Below are 20540 nucleotides of genomic sequence, written 5' to 3'. Positions count from 1 at the left end.
AGAGGTGTGAGCCTTCTAGGCTTCCCTGGGAATTGCACCCTGTTCTCCCTCTCCTGGGTGACCTTGGATGAGCCTGTGTACCTCTGCTATGTACCTAACGTCTTGGTCTCTAGGAAAGGGCCCAGGCATTTTCTCCAACTCCCCAGATGTCCCATTTATACTAAGCCAGACAGAGTACCAGGGTTAGGGTGAACTGGTGCAGGGGACAGGCTGGCACCACAGTGGCAATCTCAGCAGTGCATTCCAAGGTGGGCACACAGAGTGGCCTGGGCTCCTGGAAGCCTGTTAGTGTTCTAGTACCAAGTGTTTTCCATGGTCTCTCCTAGCTTTGGTCTTCCCTGACCACATTTGTTCAGGTCCTTACACCAGATAAGATTGTGTGGTTGAAGAAATGACACCAAGAACGTTAGCAGGGAGCCATAGTTTTTTCTTAGAACGGGCTGATCCTAGGTCTCCTTCACTGTGACCATGGCTCAATGATGTGTATCTTTGTGGGTGAGAGAAAGGGTCACCCACTGTGCCCTTCTGGCGACTCTTTGGGTCTTGTTACTGTGGAGTGCAAAGGCTTCCCTACTCTGCTACCTCTTGGGGTTGAGATGGCCTTGGCACTGCCTTGGGCATGGAGGCATTTCTCCAATAGAGCTGAAGCTCTGGACAGTTGGGCCTTCTAGGACTGCCTCCTGGTTGGCAGCCGGAGGGAGAACTCCCAGCTGGTGATGCTGGTGAAACCTGGAGCTGCCTCCTCCACCACCCTAGGTGGAATGCCTTTTGGCTCCAACCCTAAATCCTTCCCCTGCCACTGTGCTGACAGACTGAGTCCTTCGTCTGGGAGCTGCTACCTGCATCCAGGGTCTTCCCCTGAGAAGAGAGAGATGCCAGCGGGCTTAGTGGGAGCTTGGGCCCCCTGGGTTGTAACTTTGGTTTCTGTCCCCATCAGGCTCACCCATGACATCAGCCTGGAGGAGTTTGAGGATGAAGACCTTTCAGAGATCACTGATGAGTGTGGCATCAGCCTGCAGTGCAAAGACACCTTGTCTCTCCTGGTAAGGGCTGGGAGGATGGGGACAAAGATGAGGGCACCCCAATATTTACAAAGGAGCTTTTGAGTGTGTGTGGCACTCCTAGGAAGCATCTGGTATAATGTTTGACACATTTTGGGTGCTCAATCCAAAATCTTTCATTGAATATTGTGGTTTGTCAGTGCTAAAGCTGGGGAGTGCCTTCATTTGCTCACAGGAAGAGAGAGCAGAGGGGGCTTGAGACATAGGACAGTGGCAGTGAGGGCCAGAGTGAAGGGAGGGCCTCTCAGGAGCTTCTTGGCAGAGGGCCTGCAGGGTGGAGCCTGGTGGAATCTGCAGTGCTTTGGGGCAGGAAAGAGGAAACCGGGTGCTGCCGGGCCAGCTGCCTCTGCACCACCCTGACCACACTACTGGCCTTTTAGCCTTTCAGTGGCCCTGCTGAGGGCTTGTTCCAGTATTGGTATTGCTGGGAGCCCCTGGGCTTTACCATAGTGACAGGCTCTCTCCTGTCTTCATATCTGAGTGCCAGGGTACCCAGGATAGGTGGGGATCCCCATTCTGTTGTCAGAACACAAAGCAAGGACTTACTTGCAGGATACAGAAAGCAACTGCACGGGGCTAAGTATCAAAAGCCAGCACTTTATCTATAGAAAGTAGTCAAGTAGCTAGATAAGGCCTTTTGATGGCTGTGGTGTGAGCCAGGGAAGGACATTTGTCTAGGTGTTGCCTTCCCACGATCCCTAGCACTTTTAGAAGCTTCCAGGCAAAGGAAAGCAAGCTGTGAAGACGACACCAAATCCTTCACTCTCTTACCAGGCCATCAAGGACAGAGCCAGAAGCTACTTCTTCTGGGCTTGGGGAGTGGTTCCAGAGCTAGGTCATGACTTCTCTAAGGTCCTAGACCTGCTCTGAACTTTGAAACCACTGTTTCCCATATGCAAAGCTTTCAAGAGGGTCTTCTGCAATTAGCCAGAACTACCCCTGCCCCCCTTGTAGTACTAGACTAACTAGGATGATCTCCTAGTGGGAGCCTAGTCAAAGTCTCAGCGGCTTTAATGCAAACTTCGCTGTGTCCTCTCCTCTCTGGTAACCTGGAGGACAGCAGTATAGGCCCAGTCAACTCTTGAGGGTTGAAGAGTCAGAGGATCTGTCCAAGGTGCCAGGAGCTAGAGGCAAAGGCAAATTGGAAGTAGCACACAGTTCAGGACTAGGAATGTGTTCAGGTCAGAGCTGGCTGGGAAGGGCTCCCCTTAAAGTTCCCCCTTCGGGGTCGCACTGCAGTCCTCCTTACCTGGCTGACATGCACTTTTCCCAGTTTGCCTCAATGTCCCCTTCAAATTCCAGTTGTCTCAGTCATCCCTATTGGGACAGGAATTCCTGGGCGACCCCTAGGTCTCCATGGCAACAGTGGTGATTTCACTCTGGGCTCGGCTTACAACCCGGGTGAGGTCACTGGCCGTTACCAAGGGAACGGGAGGGTGCAAGGAATCTGGAGCGGGAACCGTGGGAGAGGAAAGGCGTGGGCGGTTCTCTGCGCTAGCTAGCGTAGAGCTGCGGCCTCCGGGAGAAGGAGGGGTGGCGGACAGGAGAGGCCCAGTGCTTTCTGTCTCTGTCTGGCTTCCAGTGTGCCTCCCCTTGCGGCCGCAGAATGGACTCGTCCGGTTGGGGGCGGGGCACAGAGGCATCAGACCCACCCCTCCTACAAGACCCCTCCCCCGCTCACAAGGCCCCTCCCCTGACTCCCCTCCGTCCGCGCCGTGCAGCCCCCGCGCGCCGGGCTGCTGTCTGCGGGTAGCAGCGGCAGCGCGGGGAGCCGGCTGCAGGCGGAGATGCTGCAGATGGACCTGATCGACGCGGCAGGTGACACTCCGGGCGCCGAAGACGACGAGGAGGAGGAGGACGACGAGCTCGCTGCCCAACGGCCAGGAGTGGGGCCTCCCAAAGCAGAGTCCGGCCAGGATCCGGCGCCTCGCAGCCAGGGCCAGGGCCCTGGCACTGGCAGCGGAGACACCTACCGGCCCAAGAGGCCTACCACGCTCAACCTTTTCCCGCAGGTGCCGCGGTCTCAGGTGAGCAACCATGGGCAGAGAGAGGGGGCGGCGCCCTGGGTGGGCAGAGAAGATGGAGGGGCGCAGGCTTGTTGGTGATGCCTGAGAGGGACAGGTTTTCTGCAGGGATAGAGGAAAGGCTTGAGGAGGGACAGTCTATCCTGAGGAGGACTGAATTCAGCTGTCTGGGTATGGAGCCTGAACTGCTAGGGATTTGTGTGGGGAGAGTTGCAGAGGACTAACAAAGGAGTTGAGGTCCTGCAGTTAGGTCCTCTTTGGGTTAGTGAAGTCTGTGAAGGTTGAGGCAGCAGCAGGGCCTGGAGAAAAGAGCCTCTGAAATGGGATGAAGGTGGGGAAGGGAATTCAGGGTCTGTTTCCAGTTTGACATCTCAGCAGCTGGACATTCCAGAAAGCAGCAATAGAGATGGGGTGGGGGTGGAGTTGCTTGTCTGAGTTGGGGGCCTAGGGCCCCTTGCTGATGGCTGGATGCCAAAGAGGCTGCCTCGACCCATTGTCTTATAGGCCTAGGAAGGAGAGATACTGGGAGGGAAGGAGCTGGGGAGGTAGGGCTGCTGATGGATGGCGCCGGGGCTGCAAGGAAGGGGTTGGTCCCTTTCCCAGTATCCTCTGGCAGGGCTTCTGGCAGCCCAGTTCATCAATGGTGTGTGTTGCTTATGGCATTCCCTGAGGAGGGAGCCCAAGTTGTATGTGGAGAGCCTTGTGCATGGGCCCTGTTGAGGGTCTCAGGAGGCTGAGAATGTGGGATGCACGAGCATCCTGGGAGATCCAGGAAGGAGGGCTGCTCATACTACATCTGTCATTCCTCAGTCACATGGTTCAAAGTGGGGGTGAGTGTTATGGAGTCATGGTTTGAATGATTCATCCAGGCCCACGGGCAACTACCAGGGAGACCCTTCCTTGTGCCAGAATGTCCTTGCCACTTTGTTAGACCCCGGCTTTCTGAGCTCTAGGATAGGGAATCAGTCACCCTGTTTTTCACCAGGGTTGGGTTTGAGCATGGGAACATGTCTTCCCTCAGTGTCTGGGCCGCTGTCTGGCTCTCCTGGGAGCTGTGCTTCTCCCTCCAACATCTGCTACTCAGCACCCACACTGGCCAGCACCACTGCCTCTCTTGAGGGTTGTCTCCAAGCCAGCAGGCTCGCGGGGAGGGTGCTAACCTCCCACCCTGCCTGCCTGCTAGAGGATAGTTGGCAGAAAGGCCTCTGGCAAGGCAAGATAGGGTGGGGACAGCCTAGGGATGGCCTGATGGGGGCAGGACCAGGGCCTCCCTGTGCCGGGCACTGCTGACTACTGCTTCTTCATAAGAGCCTTTTGTTCTCTGCACAGGACACGCTGAATAATAACTCTTTAGGCAAAAAGCACAGTTGGCAGGACCGTGTGTCTCGATCATCCTCCCCTCTGAAGACTGGTAAGTCAGGCCTCTCTCCCCAATCTGGGGACCCTGTAGTCCTCACCTGGCTCATCTGGGCTGAGGTCATCTGGGAGCCAGTGGCTGGCTGCAGAGGACAACTGGGAAAGGAGGGGACAGGTATCTGGACTGGGGTTGTGCCCTCAGCATCAACCTGCCTGTCCTCCAGGGGAGCAGACACCTCCACATGAACACATCTGCCTGAGTGATGAGCTGCCACCCCAGGGCAGTCCTGTTCCCACCCAGGATCGCGGCACTTCCACCGACAGCCCTTGTCGCCGAAGTGCAGCCACCCAGATGGCACCTCCAAGTGGCCCCGCTGCCACTGCGCCTGGTGGCCGGGGTCACTCCCATCGCGACCGAATCCACTATCAGGCAGATGTGCGGCTCGAGGCAACTGAGGAGATCTACCTGACCCCAGTGCAAAGGCCTCCAGACCCTGCAGAACCCACCTCCACCTTCTTGCCACCTGCTGAGAGCCGGATGTCAGTTAGCTCGGATCCAGACCCCGCTGCTTACTCTGTAACTTCAGGGCGGCCACATCCCTCCATCAGTGAAGAGGATGAGGGCTTCGACTGCCTGTCATCCCCAGAGCGAGCTGAGCCACCAGGTGGAGGGTGGCGGGGAAGCCTTGGGGAGCCACCGCCGCCTCCGCGGGCCTCACTGAGCTCGGACACCAGCGCACTGTCCTACGACTCGGTCAAGTACACACTGGTGGTGGATGAGCATGCGCAACTTGAGTTGGTGAGTCTGCGGCCATGCTTTGGAGATTACAGTGATGAAAGCGACTCTGCCACTGTCTATGACAACTGTGCCTCTGCCTCCTCGCCCTACGAGTCAGCCATTGGTGAGGAATATGAGGAGGCCCCTCAACCCCGGCCTCCCACCTGCCTCTCAGAGGACTCCACACCAGATGAGCCTGATGTCCACTTCTCTAAGAAGTTTCTGAATGTCTTCATGAGTGGCCGCTCTCGTTCCTCCAGTGAGTCAGGGAACAGGGTGGGGGGGTTCGCGTGGGGGGGGCAGTGTGGGAACCTGAATGGGGCCTCAGACACCACCTAGTCTGCCTGACAGCAAGACAGAGCTTTCTACCTGCTCCAAGCCACTGCCTCCAAACTGTTGCCTCCCTCCAGGTGCCGAGTCCTTTGGGCTGTTCTCCTGTGTCATCAATGGGGAGGAGCATGAGCAAACCCATCGGGCTATATTCAGGTGAGGGCTGCCCCCTCCCTTGCCTCTGCCAGCTCATCACTGGCATCCCCTCAACTGCTGGGATACCCTTGTTAGAACTCAGCTTAGTGACAAAGTGCTGAGGTGTCATGAAGCAGCTAGGACTGTACACCTAACCTGGCTAGGGGCCAGAGAGATGCCTGCCCTGCATAGAACCTATACCTAGGCAGGGTGCTCACTTTCATTTAAATTTCTTAAGGCTTAGGCTCCCTGTCTCCCAGGTCCCTGAAGTTTTGGATAGCAGACTCATATGAGTGTCATGTGTTCCTTAGGAGTCAACATTGTAACAGGTGCATGGGTAATTGCAAATGTCAGTGGCTCAGGACCCCAGATTGGGCCTGGCTAAGGTGCTCTGATGAGCGGTTGGTCACATGCCCTTGGGGACAGGTTCGTGCCTCGACATGAAGATGAGCTTGAGCTGGAAGTGGACGACCCTCTGCTGGTGGAGCTGCAGGCAGAAGACTATTGGTACGAGGCCTATAACATGCGCACTGGAGCCCGGGGTGTCTTCCCTGCCTACTATGCCATTGAGGTCACCAAGGAGCCTGAGCACATGGCAGGTAGGGCTCTTCCCCAAGTCTGATCTTACCCACCCCTGCCATCTGCCCACCAACTCACTGCCAGTAAATACACCCCAGGTCTTAGCTAGCCAGGGAGAGGAGTAGAGGTAATTTCAGTTCCATTACACAGTAAGGCCCAGCCAAGGCAGGGCCTGTGGGGATGGTGGCATCTTCTGCTGCCTGAGTCACTCTTCATGCTCCATTCTTCTTGGCTCAGCTCTGAGCCCCTTGCTGATGGCTCTCTGACTCCTCATTGTATGCTTGCTTTCCAGCCCTTGCCAAAAACAGCGACTGGATTGACCAGTTCCGGGTGAAGTTCCTGGGCTCTGTCCAGGTTCCTTATCACAAGGGCAATGATGTCCTCTGTGCTGCTATGCAAAAGGTACCCACATTTGGGTCCATGCTTCTTCCTGGGGGTGCCTAGTCTCAGCTAGCCCACACTATTGGGGAGGATACAGGGATTTGGAGGCAGTGCTGTGACAGCTTCCAACATGACCCATCCCTCGTGCAGATCGCCACCACCCGACGGCTTACCGTGCACTTTAACCCGCCCTCCAGCTGTGTCCTTGAGATCAGCGTTAGGGGTGTCAAGATAGGTGTCAAGGCTGATGATGCTGTGGAGGCCAAGGTGACTTCCTTCAAGACCCTGCCTTCTTGCCCCATGTGTGTCTCCTCCCCCTTTATTTCTTGCCTGACGCGTGTGCCTCTCCTCTCCTTGTGTGCCTACCCCCACAGACACTGCATTTGTCCCTCCTGCCTGCTTCCCCCTGCAAGTTGACCATCTTGCTTCTCCCTTCACTCCTGTAGGGAAATAAATGTAGCCACTTTTTCCAGCTAAAAAACATCTCTTTCTGTGGATACCATCCAAAGAACAACAAGTGAGTACAAGGGCAGACATGAGAGTCCCATTGGTAATCTTCAGACATCGTGGGTGGGTAGGGTTCAGAATCTTGTCTCACAGATGCCTCCTTTCCACAGGTACTTTGGGTTTATCACTAAGCACCCTGCTGACCACCGGTTTGCCTGCCATGTCTTTGTGTCTGAAGATTCCACCAAAGCCCTGGCAGAGTCTGTGGGGTACGTGTTCGTGTGTGTGTGGTGTGTGTGCTGCCTTCATGCTCAGTGTCAGCATCACCCCCGCCCTCTAGTTCTGGCAACCCCAATAATCCTGGAAGAGGCTGGGAGGTCCCAAGAAGCCCAGGTTCTGGACCACTTTCTTGTTGATTAGACACTGGGTTCTTTCTCAACTGGCCTTTTCTCTTTGGGAAATATCTGCCCAGAGGACAGCTAAGCTGTCCCAGAGACCCAAATCTCCTCTTGAGGAGCCTAGGTTGAGGCTCCTGGTCACTCGGGTGTCCCCCCACTTTCCAGGCGTGCGTTTCAGCAGTTCTACAAGCAGTTTGTGGAGTATACCTGTCCTACAGAAGATATCTACTTGGAGTAGCAGCATCCCCACTCTCTGCAGCCCCTCAGCCCCAGGCCAGTACGAGGACAGCTGGCTGCTGACAGGATGTGGTACTGCCACAAGAGAATGGGGGAGTGAGGGCTGTTGGGTCGGGGGTGGCAGGGATTTGGGGAGAGGCAGATGCAGTTTATTGTAATATATGGGGTTAGATTAATCTATGGAGGATAGTTACAGGCTCTCTGGGGACTGGGGAAGGGTGGGGCTGGGGGTGGGGGTCGGGCCTCTGGCCACAAAGGGATCCCCTAGGAACAGAGGTACTGTCTCATCCTGGGCCTTGTTTCATGCTAGGGGCCCTGGCTTTCTGGCTCTTGGCTCCTGCCTTGACAAAGCCCATGCCCATGCCACCTGGAAGTATCCACCTTCCCTTGTCCCCACCTCAACCAGAGCCCTGAGCTCAGGCTGAGCCCAAGCACCTCCGAAGGACTTTCCAGTAAGGAAATGGCAACGTGTGGCAGTGAAGACCGTGTTCTCATCTGTGGGGCCTCCAGGCAGCTCCAACCTCCAGCCTGGCTAGCACGCTGGTCCTGGCAAGCTTGTGTGTGCAAGGAAGGAGAGGGCCACGGCGAGCCCTGCCTTCCAGGGAAAGGTGGCCTCTCAGCTGGCCCCAGCCAGCCGGTCACTGTCTTGTTACCTGGCTACTACTATTAAAGTGCCATTTCTTGTCTGGACCATAGTGGGTGTATTTACTCGGACCCCTGCTGGGCCTTCTTGCATCACACAGGCTATAGAGCCAAGCACTTGCTTCCCAGAATAGCTTTATGCGGGGATCCCATCACAGGTTCACATCATAGTAATAATCAGCCATGTTGGGCCCATCCCGCTTGCGCTGCTGGGCCTGGGAGAGAAGGGGTCGGGGCCCACCTGGCCTTGGGTGCTTGGGTCTGAGCCCATAGTCTAAAGAGAAAAGAGGATAAGGGTGAAAAGAAAAACTGCTGACTTGGAATGGGGCTGTAGCCAGGTCTCAAGAGGCAGTTTGGGAGTGGGAGACGTAGGGCTTGGCCCTAAGGGACTTCTAGGGGCACCTGCTATAGAGGGCGGGGGAGGAGAGAGAAATGCTACCCTACCATCCACTAGGCCTGAGAGAGGCTGCCACAGTTCCAGCGGGGCTGAAAACTCCTCAGGAACAGACCGCTGAGACCTATGGAAAATATAGCTGTACTGAGCCCTAACCCGAAAGGTCATCGCCACTTCTTTGTGAGGGACAGTCCAAGGCGAAGACTTGATGAACGGAACCCTTCCCAGGAAAATGGTCAGCCTCTTCCAGAGCCTTCTAGGCCCTGAGGCTCTGGCCTTACCTCTGGGGCTGAGGTCGAAGGAGTGCGCCTGCTAGGATGAGGTAAAATAGGAAGAGACTGAGCCCGGCCCTGGGGTACAGAACCCCAAGCATGGCGAGAACCATCTTCTACACAATCTCTGCTCTGTCTACCTGCCCCTCCCCCAGCTGGACAGAACCTGGTGCCAATTCTGAGGGCCACCTCACAAAGGACATTAATTCCAGGCTTCAACATCAGCACTACCTCCCTTTTGCGTCCTGGAAAAGACCGTCCCACACGTGTCCCTGCCAGGACACCCCTCCCTTCAGTTCTAGGGACCTGCAATTCCAGACTATCCAACTCCAAAGCCCTGTCCATCACTCTTGACTCCTGTGTGCCACCATAGTCCTCCATACCCACATGGAGTCTCATGGTCTGCTGGGGTTTTCTGTCTCCTGTCCAGTGCCTTGGTTGAGCCTCTGCATGTCATACCCGATGTCAGAGCACCCACTCATGTTCATCTCTGCCTACCGGTCCATTGACCAGGAGTACTGAAGATACATTCAACAGCTCCTTTCCCCCTGCCCCCCACACCAAGTATATGACACCAGACCTTCCCTGTGGCCTCAAGCCACCCACTCCCTATGCCCTTACACCATGGCACTTCAGTGAGATCCAAAGATTCCACAGTCGCCTCCTATACCCAGCTTTCTCTGCCCAGGCTGCTGACAGAACATTGATGGCTATGGGGTAGAGTTTAACTTGGTGGCTGAGTCTCTATCCAGCTCCAAAATGACAAGACTGTGGTGGGTTTTGTTTCCCAGCCTGATGGGAAGCCTAGCTCTCGTCTTGCTATCACTGTAGGAGGCACTTGGCCGCTTATACTGCCCGACACTGTACCCATCTCCAAGATCCCAGCAGAGTATGCACACACATTTCCTCTGGTAGTCAGGACCTGCAGGGCTGGAACTATGCATTGCTTGGCACCAAAGCCCACTGCAGTGCAAGCAACCAGAAGATGCCTGTCAGGCTAAGCACAGGGCCACAGGTTCCAGAGCCAACAAACAATAGACTGTCCTTTCCACTGCCCTGGCTCACAGCAGGGGTCTGTGGGGTCTCAGAATCATGTGACAAGCATGTCAGGTTAAGGCTGGGACTATGAGGGAATCTTGGAAGAGGGGAGACCTGAGGGACAGGAGCAGACAGTGCTCTCCAAAGGCATGTGGCAGCACTGCTGGGAACAGTCCACATAACACAAGGACAGGAGCGAGGTAGGTGTGACAGCTTAGCCCTAGGGTCCCACAATGAGACTGCCATTGAGTTTGAGGCCCGTGAGTCTCCTGTCTAAAAGAAAGGGAAGGTCAGAGGAAGAGAGGAAAGGACAAGTAGTGATGACAGACGAGTTGAGGCCTGGGCTGGAGAGATGGCTCAGTGGTTAAGAGCACTGACTGGTCTTCTGGAGGTCCTGAGTTCAAATCCCAGCAAACACATGGTGGCTCACAACTATCTATAATAAGACCTGATTCCCTCTTCTGGTTTCTGAAGACAGCTACAGTGTACTTACATATAATAAATAAAATCTTTAAAAAAAATAGAGTTGAGGCCCACACAGTCCTGCCAGGCCATCCTCTGTCTTCTCCAAGTAGCCTGCATGGCTCCAGCAGTCTCAGTCAGACTATAGGGAGAATGCCAGGGAGGGGACCTCTAGCACACACCCAGAAACTGCCTGTTTTCTTACAGACTCAGGTTACCACTCTATCTCCTGCTGGAGAGAAGAGCTTCTCCTAGGGCTTGCTGGTCAGCCCTGCAGGGGAAAGGATAAATTAAGGCCCTGGCTACAGGAATGTTAGACTATGGTACTCCATGGCCTAGTTCAGCTTGTCTTCACCATGGACCAGTGAGAAAGAAGCATCTAGTCAGGTAGCTAAGGCAAATGGTGACCCATGCTGGAAAAGGCTATGTCACAGCAGCTCCCTGGACCTGGTGGTGACGAGGCGCAGACTGCAGTGGCTTCATTCCAGGATGATGTGAAGAGGACCATCTGTGGGGACTAGGGCTGAAGAGCAGAGCTGCAGGAGAGGTGCTGGCTGACGGACACAGAGCCACATGCTGGACACTACCAGAGTCAGTTTTATTAGAGAAGAGGGGCCTTTGGGGGGGGTGCTGATGGGCTGAGAGGCCCTGCCCAGAGCAGCAGAGCACACCACATGGCCCACTCTGCACCAGCTCCTGCATGGTTGTCAGCCCCAACTGTAGAAATAGATTTTCTGCCAGGAGGGCAAGTAGTCCATGAGTGGCTCTGCAATAGAGGGAAGGGGGCAGGGTTAGAGGAGCCTGGCCCTGCCCTGTGCCCTCTGACATTGCCATCAGCAGAGCAGCTCACAACCGCACCTCCTGCTGCACCTCCTGCCTCTGATGCTATGCTGGAGATTAGGTCACAGTCAAGGACCCCAGCCTTCCAGGCATGTCTTCCTTCATGGTCGGGTACCCAGAGAGACCCCAAGGCCCCTCCTTGCCTTACCAGGTAAGTCTGCCTCCAAATATGCAGGTCCCAGAGGCAGGAGGCGGCTTGCCAACCTGATGTGGCCTAATAATCCTACATACAGACACTGTTCTGGCCACACCCTACCTCCATGGGCCACCTTAGGCCCTGGAGCTGTCACTTCCCAGGACTGATTTAGGGCTCACTCCTCACTGCCCATTAATCAAACCAAAAAAAGAGGACAGAGCAAACACTAAAATGGGGCCCTTTATGTCTCAGGGACATTCCACAACCACGTTGTCCTACCACACTTACTTGCCACCAGGCCAACGCCAGGGATATGGTCTGTAAGCAGCTGGAGCAGGAAGAGGATCTTGGCTCTGATTGGGAAAGAACAGCATGCTGAGGGACAGGGTGGCTCCCTGCTCACCAGGAGCTAGAGCCCTTAACTGAGCACCAGGCATTTCAAAAAACAAGGGACTAGGATGGACCCCAACATAAGGCTAGACTACTAGCACTCCACCTGTCCACAGCTGCACCCAACGTTCTGTCAGCTCATCAGCTGGGAGATGTCACTCACATTCCTCCCCTCTTTTTCCCTCTCTTCTACCTTCCTACCACTGGTACTGAACAACAGTGCTTCCTAAGGGCCACTTCAGAGCAAGGTCTGTGCCCTGGAAGTTTCCGAAGGGAAGGAAGCTGGTAAAAGAGCTGAGCTACATAGAAACCTCACAAGCCAATACTCAAGAGTAGGCAAGGGTCTGGGAAGGGGACAATGCTAAGAAAGGTGCCCTCTGCCTCAATGAGAGGCTTGTTTAAGATATGGGGACTTCAGGCTGGCGAGATGGCTCAGCGGGTAAGAGCACTGATCTTCTGAAGGTCCTGAGTTCGGATCCCAGCAACCACATGTTGGCTCACAACCATCTGTAATGAGATCGGATGCCCTCTTCTGGTGCATCTGAAGACAGCTACAGTGTATCATGCCGGTGTGAGCAGGCCATCCTGAGTTCAATTCCCAGCAGCCACAGGATGGCTCACGGCATCTGTACAGCTACAGTGTACTCACAAAAAAAATAAATAAATTAACCTTAAAAAAAAAAAGATATGGGACTTCCCACAGGAGAACTTGGGGTGGAAACACTGAAAGAACATGTGTGGGTTGGAGATGTGGTTCAGGGGAGAACACCTGCTTAGTATGAGGCTTTAGGTTTGATCCACAGCAGTACTGGGGGGAAAGACCTAATACTCATTACATTCTATATCAAGCATGGGCAAACACATTCAGTAACGGCACCCTACACAACCTATCAGACAGGCACCATCACTCCCCTTGTTTACAGGTGAGGACATGAGCCCAGCTCCTGCTCAGACACTCCACCATTCGTCATAGAGCCCTGGCAGGCCTTTTTGAGAGATTTCTCTGGCTAATGCAGGGGCTCCGATCCTCACAGGTGATCAGTGTGGGATGGGCCCAGCATAACAGCCTAGTTGGGGCCTGTTTAGTTGCTCAGGCCCTTTGAAGTATAGCGCCTGCTCTAAGAAGTGGATATCCCATGGTGAAAAGAACTGGAGAGGGATGGTCTGCATCAACTGTGCCTTGTGGATCTTGTACCCAGCTGTCAATGGTCTCTCGACACCAAGTATGCGAGCTCACACTGGCCTGTCTCCTTTGAGGGCAGGCCAGGTGGCTCTGGAGGCTGCTTCCTGGACAGTACCAGAACTACCAGGCATTCAGCAGACCCCAGGCCTCCCTCTCCATGCAGCATGGAGTACCCTGGTGATGTGAGGAAGGTCGTCCTTACTCAGAGAAACGGTCATAGAATGGCGAACGTAGAAGGTAGTACAGCAGCAGGATTGTGCGGCGCCTCAGTTCCAGCCGCTCCCTCCGGGTCAAGTTCTTCCAGTCACTCAGGAGACTAAGGCTGTAGGGGAAGGGACATAGGGACAAGGATGACCTATGACCCCGAGAAGGAAAAAGCCACAGACCAGGATAGCCACACAGCAAGCAGAGAGCCCCCATGGAACTCCTTATCCACACCCATTCTCACCTAGTCATATCTACCACACCAGACAGTAGCCAGGGTGCCCATGACCGCTGACCCCATAAGCCCAGGCTGAGCACTGACGGTCAAGATGTCAAGGATGTCTCCAGTGCAGGGTCCAGCTCAGCAACTCCCCAGCCCACCTCCAGCACAGCTAAGGATACAGTGCAGCAGGGGTCGGGCAATGTACAAAGATTCTGCAATGGTCTCCTGTAGCCCCAGAGGCGTTGGGGGTATGCTTAGTTCCTCCTGCTGCTGTTTCTGCCGAATTTCCCGCTGCTGAGGGGCTCCCCAGTGCCGTGAGTGCAGGGATGGGCCTAGATCATAAAGACAAGGTACATGAGCCAGCAGCCAAAGTGGGTGCTGAGAGAAGCCAGTCCCTCGGGCTCACACTGACCTCAGCACCTAGGTGCCCAGTCCAGCTACATCTTCCACTTACTGTTCTGGAGGGTCCGCACCACTCTGTTTGACCGTTTCCCCACATATGATGGCTCCTGGCTGCCCGGATTGTGGTCACCATCTAATGTGTATAGACAGGACAGAATATAAGAGGGACACATTTCTGGCAGAGCCTGCAGAGAACACTTGAGGAACTACCAGGAAAACACAAGAGCTTGTCCTCAGGTGGCAGCTGAACTAAGGAATCACACCCACAGACTATAGTTTCCACAGAGGGAAGCACTCTGGAACCTACCCTGGCCCACGAAGAGGCCAGCATCACTCATAGTCAGTCATAAAGAACCTAGGCTTCCAAGATACTGGAGGAAGGATACAGGGCCCATCCCATCAACATCTATCGAGCTATAGGACCATGAGGCCATATTCTCCCAATCTTTTGTGGCCAAGTTCATGTGGAAGGCACATCTCTGTCCCTTTCATGAGGCTGACAGAGAGGCCCAAAGCAGCCAGGTGTCCTGCCTCTTGAGGCTATGGTTCATGATACAGAACCAGGCCCAAGACAATTTTGGCAAGACACCTATCTGTTCCTGTGGCCCATAACAGAAAAGGAGGACTCTTGCACAAGTCCCAAGCTCAGGGACGGGAGTGTAGCTCAGTAGTAGAGCACTTGCCTTGCATGTACAAGACACTGGGTTTGATCACGAGGATCTCAAACATCAACAAACTCCCAAGTGTAAGTTCTAATTTTCTCCAAACCTTGTCTTTTTCTTTCTTATAGAATAAATGAGTACTGAGCTGATAGGAAATGTGCTGCAGAACCTCAGAGCAGCCCCACATCCCACTCTACTCCCGGTAGAGAAGCAACTTACCCAAGGGCTGTTGTGCCTGGGTCTCCCTGTCCAGTGGAACAATGGGGGGTGATGTCTGAATGCCAGCCTTGAACCAGATCAGCAGGAACATGCGCAGGACAGCCCTGAGTTGGGGATTATGGGAGTTAGGGGAAAGCAGCTAGAAAGCAGGTAGCAAGGCTGCTCTATTGAGCACCCTCATTACTGGACTGGGTCACCCCACCTGAGCCCTGCCCTCCACAACCCAACCTACTTGGCCAACTGGATGAGAGCAATGACGAGCCAACGGCCTACTTCGCCCCACACCTTGGCAGCCCCCATCTCCATGAACACCTCCACACACTCCAGTACACTCAGCCATGTCAGCAACTTCTGCTGGGACAGCGACTGCAAGAAGCCCAGAGGTCAGGGAGCTTCTCTAGCCCCGAGTGCTGTCCTAGAGAAAGTGGGCTGCTCCAGCAGATGGGGACTTCCCCCTTTCTAAGCCTAACACCTGAAGTTCAATACCAATGCCCCTGCTACCAGGCTGGCTGGCCTGGGACAGGCCTTTCTAGCTCTCTAAAACTTCATGCATTAGGGCTGGAGATGCTTTTCCAGAGGTCCCAAGTTCAATTCCCAGCAACCATATGGTGGCTCACAACCATCTGTAATGGGATTGGATGCCCCCTTCTGGTGTGTCTGAAGACAGCTACAATGTACTCATATACATTAAGTAAATAAACCTTAAAAAAAGACATCTGTCCAATTTAGCTTTTTTTTCTTTTTCTTTCTTTTCTTTTCTTTTCTTTTCTTTTTTTTTGGTTTTTCAAGACAGGGAACTCACTCTGTAGACCAGGTTGGCCTTGAACTCAGAAATCTGCCTGCCTCTGCCTCCCAAGTGCTGGGATTAAAGGCGTGTGCCACCACTACCTGGCTTAGCTCTTTTTAAAAAACAAACAAACAAAAAGTTCATGCATGAGACAACTAACAATTGGTCTGAGGCTCATGTGGACATGTCTCACACTCTGAGTCTACCACCACATGTACCACACATGCTGGTCATTACTGCTTTCTTCCCAAGCCCCTGAGCTCCCCACCCTCAGCTCCTGGCAAAATTCTCACCACAGGCAACTTTTTTCGAAGCTCCTTCCGAAGGATCCCGTCATTGAGCAGCACAAGCAGGTTCGAGGCAGAGTACACTGAGAAGCAGAGTGGGGTCTTGAGAGGCTGGCTCTGACGTGGCCGTCTTCACCCGTCTCACCTTTACCCTAGAACTCTACCGATCACAGCTACCCACAGACTGTGTGGTAACCAACAAGCCTCCCCTCCCACTTCCTCAGAGCCCTGTTCTCTCCAGGATGACATCTGAGCCAATAAGAAATGAGCTGATTAGAGCCACAAGCCAGCCTGTCATGTTCCAAACAGCCAAGTGTGTGGCCCTACCACCTCACCTTTGCTCTCTTCAGATGGTCCTGCTGAAGGGCTACATCATACCTTCCTTTCAAAATCGACCTTATCCTTTCATGATCTTCACTACCCCCACTAAGCACTCACAGCATGGACGTTGTGGCATTTGAATATTGGTCCTGGCATCAAGGGCTTTTCTGAACTTTTATCCTTTTAGCTAGACAGAACAACAGTGCCTTTCTCATACTCAGTGGTCAAGGTCAGGAAAGTTGCTTAATCCTAAGCAAAACCAGGAGTAAATAGCCAGTCAAAGCCCTCACAGATCTCCCAACTGTGGGAACACCAAGTGTCTTGGGCAATGGACGGCTGATCTAGGGAAGCTCAGGACCTACAGCCAGGGTTCCTTTGGAAGCCTTCTCCCTCCCCAGCCCCGAGTCCAACTCACCCAACTCAGACAGCTCGTGTGAATCGGAGAAGCGACCTAGGGAAGAAGGTATAGAAGGCGTTGGTGAGCGTTTGTTTTACCCTGCAGCTTAGGGTTCCCTAGTTTCCTATACGCCACAGAAACCTAGACAGAACTGAAGCACCACGATCACTACCCTGGGTCAGCAGGGACAGGGCCATAGGGTTCATGGGTCAGGGTCCCGAAGAAATGGGTCAAAGGTCAGTGTGGCACCTGCCAGCAGGTAACTGAGGCCCCGGACAGCCGTCTCCAGCTGGGCCGTGGCGGCTGGATGACGAGTCACGTACTCCTGGTAGCGGAGACTCAGGAGCCGCAGTTTCTCCATCCTGCTCTGGCCACCGACAGTCCCACCGGCCGACAGCAAGGCTGGCAGCGGCGCCCTGCGTCCTGAGCCCTCCTTCCTGCTTCCGGCCCTAAGCCCGCCTCCCAGTTGCTCAACTTCCGCAGCCCAGGACAACTTAGACGCGCGGAGCTCCTGAACGCCCCTTCACCCCATCTCCAGCACCTCCTCCCTGCGACCGTGAGCTCCCCCCTCCTTCCTTCCAGCCATTGGCTCTTTCACTCTCCGCCCTGAAGTTCCCTAGAGCCTCCGGCACCCGATCTTCAGCCTTCTTGGTTGGCTGGCTTAGCGCCTGCGCAGTTACAACTTGCCGGCAGGCTGAACAGTTCATAAAAGAGAAGGGACGACGAAGCCTCAGACTTTCTCAGCAGATCGCCGAGAGCTCGAACGGGAGGGCCGGGAAGCAAAGAGCTTGGGATTTAAGGCACAGGGAACCTTGAAACTGTCATAAATGCGTCTCAGCAGCCGCCAGTCTCCAGTTTTTCACAAAAACCAGTGCCGGGGAAACTGAGGCAAACCTAGCCTGCAGATTTAGATTAGTGGCTTTGGTTCCAGTGCCTTTTCAGAACATGTGGACCCCCAAAATCCGTACCGGATGACTACCTACTTGGAGAATGCCCTGGCCTATCTATCCTTCTGCTCTCCGTTTAGGGATGACCCTGTGCATTAGCTTCCCTGATCTGCACCTCGGGTTTCCTCATCTACAAAATTATTTGGGCCCGACTTGGACCTTGAACTCGGAATGAATCCCAACGTTTGCTGGCTCTTGGATGCACCTCCAGGCTCTCAGCTGGCCTCCAAGGGTTAGTGGGAACTCCTAAGAATCCATTCCTGAACTGAGCTGCAATGTTGCTAGAGTCAAGGTGCTGCAGAAGTGGAGGGAGGGAACTGATCCTGGGAGGCAGTTGATTGGCTGTGGGAAGAGGGGCTTGGCAAATCTGTGCTGTTGCGATTGCCGCCCGCGAATTTATAGTGTACAAATAATTGTAATACATTTATTTAAAACCCTACCAGATATTACCTTCAGACAAGGGCAGAATATGCCCAATAACGCCCATTACGTGCATGTACCATAATGAAGCCCATTATTTTGGTTTGCTTGCTTTGAGACAGGATCTCACTGTGTACCCCTGGCTGGCCTCAAATGCATAGAGATCTGCCTACGTCTGCCTCCCAAGTGCCGGGATTAAAGGCATGTGCCAGCACAAGAGTCGAAGCACATTGTTTTGTACAATTAATAATGCACTAATCAAAATTCTCATTAGGGAGCTGGAGGGATGGATTGAGGGTTAAGAAATGCTCACTTAGGAATCTTTTCAAAAGCTGGGCATGATGCTGAAGAGATGGATTGGAGTAAAAGACCTCTTGCAGAGGACCCACATGATGGCTCACAACCATACATAATTCCAGTTTTAGGGCATTCAGTGTCTTGTTATGATCTCTGCAGGCACACATGAATATACATAAAGACATGCAGGTCAAACTCATATGCATACAATGAAATAAATTTTAAAATAAAAAGCTGGACATAGTGCCACATCCCCCTATGTAATTCCAGCACTTGGGAGGCAGAGTCAAGAGGATGGCTGCAAGTTCAAAGGCAGCCTCTCCCATGTAGTGAGTTACAGGTTAGGCTGGGCTGCGGAAGACTTTGTTTTTAAAAATCAAATTTAAGTTAATTTTTAAAGTGCCTGCTGTGTCTGGTCATGATTGGAATGTTGCTTTAGTCTGAGCCAGAGCCTGGCCATTTTAAGCAGCACACTCACCAGGAAGTCACAAGGTACCTCCACTTCCTACCCTCCCTTTCTTTGATCAATGTGGAGCCACTTATGCCAGTGTCAGCAAAGATTCAAGGAAAGGTGTTGTGAGCCTCAGAAGAGTCTGTGGTATGGGAACCGTGGATGTCGTTTTGGTTTTGGATTTTTTTTTTTCCGAGACAGGTTTTCTCTGTATAGCCCTGGCTGTCCTGGAACTCACTCTGTAGACCAGGCTGGCCTCAAATTCAGATATCCGCCTGCCTCTGCCTACCAAGTGCTGGGCTTAAAGGTGTGCGCTACCACTGCCCGGCCCTGTCCTGAGGCCTCACATGCTCCTCACCCTACTGGCAATTGTGATGGTTCGATAGGCTTGGTGGGTTTAGAATCACTATAGAAGCATACCTCCGAGTGTAGGGAAACACAACCCTGAATCCAGAGGCCTCAGTCTGGATGCTTGTATCCTTATCCCTTGGATTTGAGTCCTGAGCTGAATGAAGGAGAAAGTCAAGCTGAGCCGGGCAGTGATGGCGCACGCCTTTAATCTCAGCACTTGGGAGGCAGAGGCAGGAGAATTTCTGAGTTCGAGGCCAGCCTGGTCTAAAGAGTGAGTTCCAGGACAGCCAGAGCTATAAAGAGAAACCCTGTCTTGAGAAACCAAAAAAAAAAAAAAAAAAAAAAAAGTCAAGCTGAGCACCTGCGCTGTCTTTCTGTTTCTTGACAGAGGATACAATGTGGCCAGCTGCCTCTGGCTTCTGAAACCACGGCTTCCGGCTAGGATGCCTTGTACCCTGAAACTGTGAACCAAAATAAATACCCTCTTAAACTTACTCTGCCAGGTGTTTCTTTTGTCACATCCATGAGAAAAGTAAGTCATACATCAGCCTTGTCTGATTGGTGGGAATGCTTCCGCAGACGAAGCCCCAGGAGGTCCGACTACTTAGCCAAGGTAGCATAGCAAGGCCCTGACCAAAAGGCTTAAGCAGAGTCCTCTAGCCTAGAAGGAGCTGGTGACATGTGGAGGCAAGCTTGGCTTAGGAACTGGCCTCAGGACGTCAATAAGTTTACTGTCTTTTGGGCCACACCTCCAACCCTCTGATGCAGCTGAAGTGAAAGCGTAGGTGTTTGTACTTGTGTGTACGAGCGGGCAAGTACTTAAGTGCGAGATTTCATCAGATGGTTTTTTGAAAGATAGGGCCCGGAGGGCAGAGTGGTACACTACCTCCCAATGAAGGGCCCTTCTTCTCTCCAGGAGAGGGGACTGGGCCCAACCAGGCTGGCAGCAGCAGAGCTGCCTGAGTTTTTTTTTCCTAGATCTGGAGGCTGATTAGGCTCCAGAGACAAAGCAGAGGTGTGTGCAGGCTTGGCAGGCTGGAAGGAGGCCCCTCCCTTTTGGATTCCTGCCTGGACCTGGTGGCAAGACTGGGCTGCAAAGGCCTCTAGATAAATTGTGCTGGATCCTCACACCTTCAGTGTGTCCCAAACCATGGGGAGAAGAAAGACCAGTTAGACGGGCACAGATGAGGATAGCAGAATCCTAGAGAAGGTGTTGGACAGGTCCAAGGTCACAAAGTAAAGTCCTGGGCAGAGCTGGCTCAAATGGGGTGGGGGCGGGGTGTGTGTGTGTCAGCTCCTAAGGACTAGGCTCCCTAGGGTTTTTCTTTCCTCTGAAGACTTCTTGAAGGTCCAGCAGATATTCCTAGCCTTCCTTTCACTACCCCACCCACAGTGCTGAAGTTTCTACAGGATCCACATGAGTGACCACAGAGGGATCTACAGAGGCAGTATCTCCACTAGCTAACATCTCTTGATGGAAGACTTACCT

General features: G+C 53.5%; 3 protein-coding genes and 1 long non-coding RNA gene across 7 annotated transcripts in view; 1 reads left to right on the top strand and 3 right to left on the bottom strand.

The window, feature by feature from the left end:
- The window catches only part of LOC116090501, a 9252-nt gene extending 6495 nt beyond the window's left edge, over positions 1–2757 (bottom strand). For both annotated transcript variants that reach the window (XR_004118698.1, XR_004118697.1), the window contains exon 1: positions 2311–2757. This is a non-coding gene — a long non-coding RNA (uncharacterized LOC116090501). The remainder of the gene's footprint in view (positions 1–2310) is intronic.
- Mapk8ip1 (mitogen-activated protein kinase 8 interacting protein 1) overlaps positions 1–8416 on the top strand; it is a 17350-nt gene extending 8934 nt beyond the window's left edge. For 2 of the 3 annotated variants that reach the window (XM_031371080.1, XM_031371079.1), the window contains exons 2-12: positions 938–1043; positions 2783–3088; positions 4415–4496; positions 4666–5478; positions 5630–5705; positions 6111–6283; positions 6556–6665; positions 6795–6911; positions 7091–7161; positions 7262–7360; positions 7655–8416. In XM_031371080.1, the coding sequence (XP_031226940.1) occupies positions 938–1043; positions 2783–3088; positions 4415–4496; positions 4666–5478; positions 5630–5705; positions 6111–6283; positions 6556–6665; positions 6795–6911; positions 7091–7161; positions 7262–7360; positions 7655–7727 (2026 nt within the window). In that variant the 3' untranslated portion in view covers positions 7728–8416. The remainder of the gene's footprint in view (positions 1–937; positions 1044–2782; positions 3089–4414; positions 4497–4665; positions 5479–5629; positions 5706–6110; positions 6284–6555; positions 6666–6794; positions 6912–7090; positions 7162–7261; positions 7361–7654) is intronic. The other variant, XR_004118695.1, reaches the window with a different exon arrangement.
- A 70-nt stretch (positions 8417–8486) lies between these two features.
- On the bottom strand, positions 8487–9211 carry CUNH11orf94 (chromosome unknown C11orf94 homolog). Its single transcript, XM_031371083.1, has 3 exons — positions 9044–9211; positions 8813–8886; positions 8487–8642 (listed from the first exon to the last, which is right to left on the bottom strand). The coding sequence occupies exons 1-3, from the start codon at positions 9145–9147 to the stop codon at positions 8521–8523; spliced, it is 300 nt and encodes a 99-aa protein (XP_031226943.1). The 5' UTR covers positions 9148–9211; the 3' UTR covers positions 8487–8520.
- A 1900-nt stretch (positions 9212–11111) lies between these two features.
- Positions 11112–17265, bottom strand: Pex16 (peroxisomal biogenesis factor 16). The gene is made up of 11 exons (XM_031371078.1): positions 16835–17265; positions 16604–16639; positions 15874–15950; positions 15026–15159; positions 14794–14897; positions 13965–14045; positions 13690–13842; positions 13532–13604; positions 13286–13405; positions 11799–11863; positions 11112–11300 (listed from the first exon to the last, which is right to left on the bottom strand). Exons 1-11 carry the CDS (start codon positions 16944–16946, stop codon positions 11242–11244), a joined length of 1014 nt encoding a protein of 337 aa, XP_031226938.1. The 5' UTR covers positions 16947–17265; the 3' UTR covers positions 11112–11241.
- Between the last annotated feature and the right edge of the window lie 3275 nt (positions 17266–20540).

This window comes from Mastomys coucha, unplaced genomic scaffold (assembly GCF_008632895.1).
Source record: "Mastomys coucha isolate ucsf_1 unplaced genomic scaffold, UCSF_Mcou_1 pScaffold15, whole genome shotgun sequence".
NCBI lineage: Eukaryota > Metazoa > Chordata > Mammalia > Rodentia > Muridae > Mastomys > Mastomys coucha.
This window is presented reverse-complemented; position numbering and strand designations above follow the sequence as displayed.

Excerpts from the sequence above, each read along its gene's own strand:
- CUNH11orf94 (XM_031371083.1), bottom strand. The coding sequence starts at position 9,147 with ATGGTTCTCGCCATGCTTGGGGTTCTGTACCCCAGGGCCGGGCTCAGT. Across the intron at positions 8,887-9,043 it reads CTTCGACCTCAGCCCCAGAG|GTCTCAGCGGTCTGTTCCTG; the intron begins GTAAGGCCAGAG and ends TATTTTCCATAG. Across the intron at positions 8,643-8,812 it reads TCTCTCAGGCCTAGTGGATG|ACTATGGGCTCAGACCCAAG; the intron begins GTAGGGTAGCAT and ends TTTTCTCTTTAG.
- Pex16 (XM_031371078.1), bottom strand. The coding sequence starts at position 16,946 with ATGGAGAAACTGCGGCTCCTGAGTCTCCGCTACCAGGAGTACGTGACT. Across the intron at positions 16,640-16,834 it reads CCTCAGTTACCTGCTGGCAG|GTCGCTTCTCCGATTCACAC; the intron begins GTGCCACACTGA and ends CTTCTTCCCTAG. Across the intron at positions 13,406-13,531 it reads GGTGTGGTAGATATGACTAG|CCTTAGTCTCCTGAGTGACT; the intron begins GTGAGAATGGGT and ends CTTCCCCTACAG.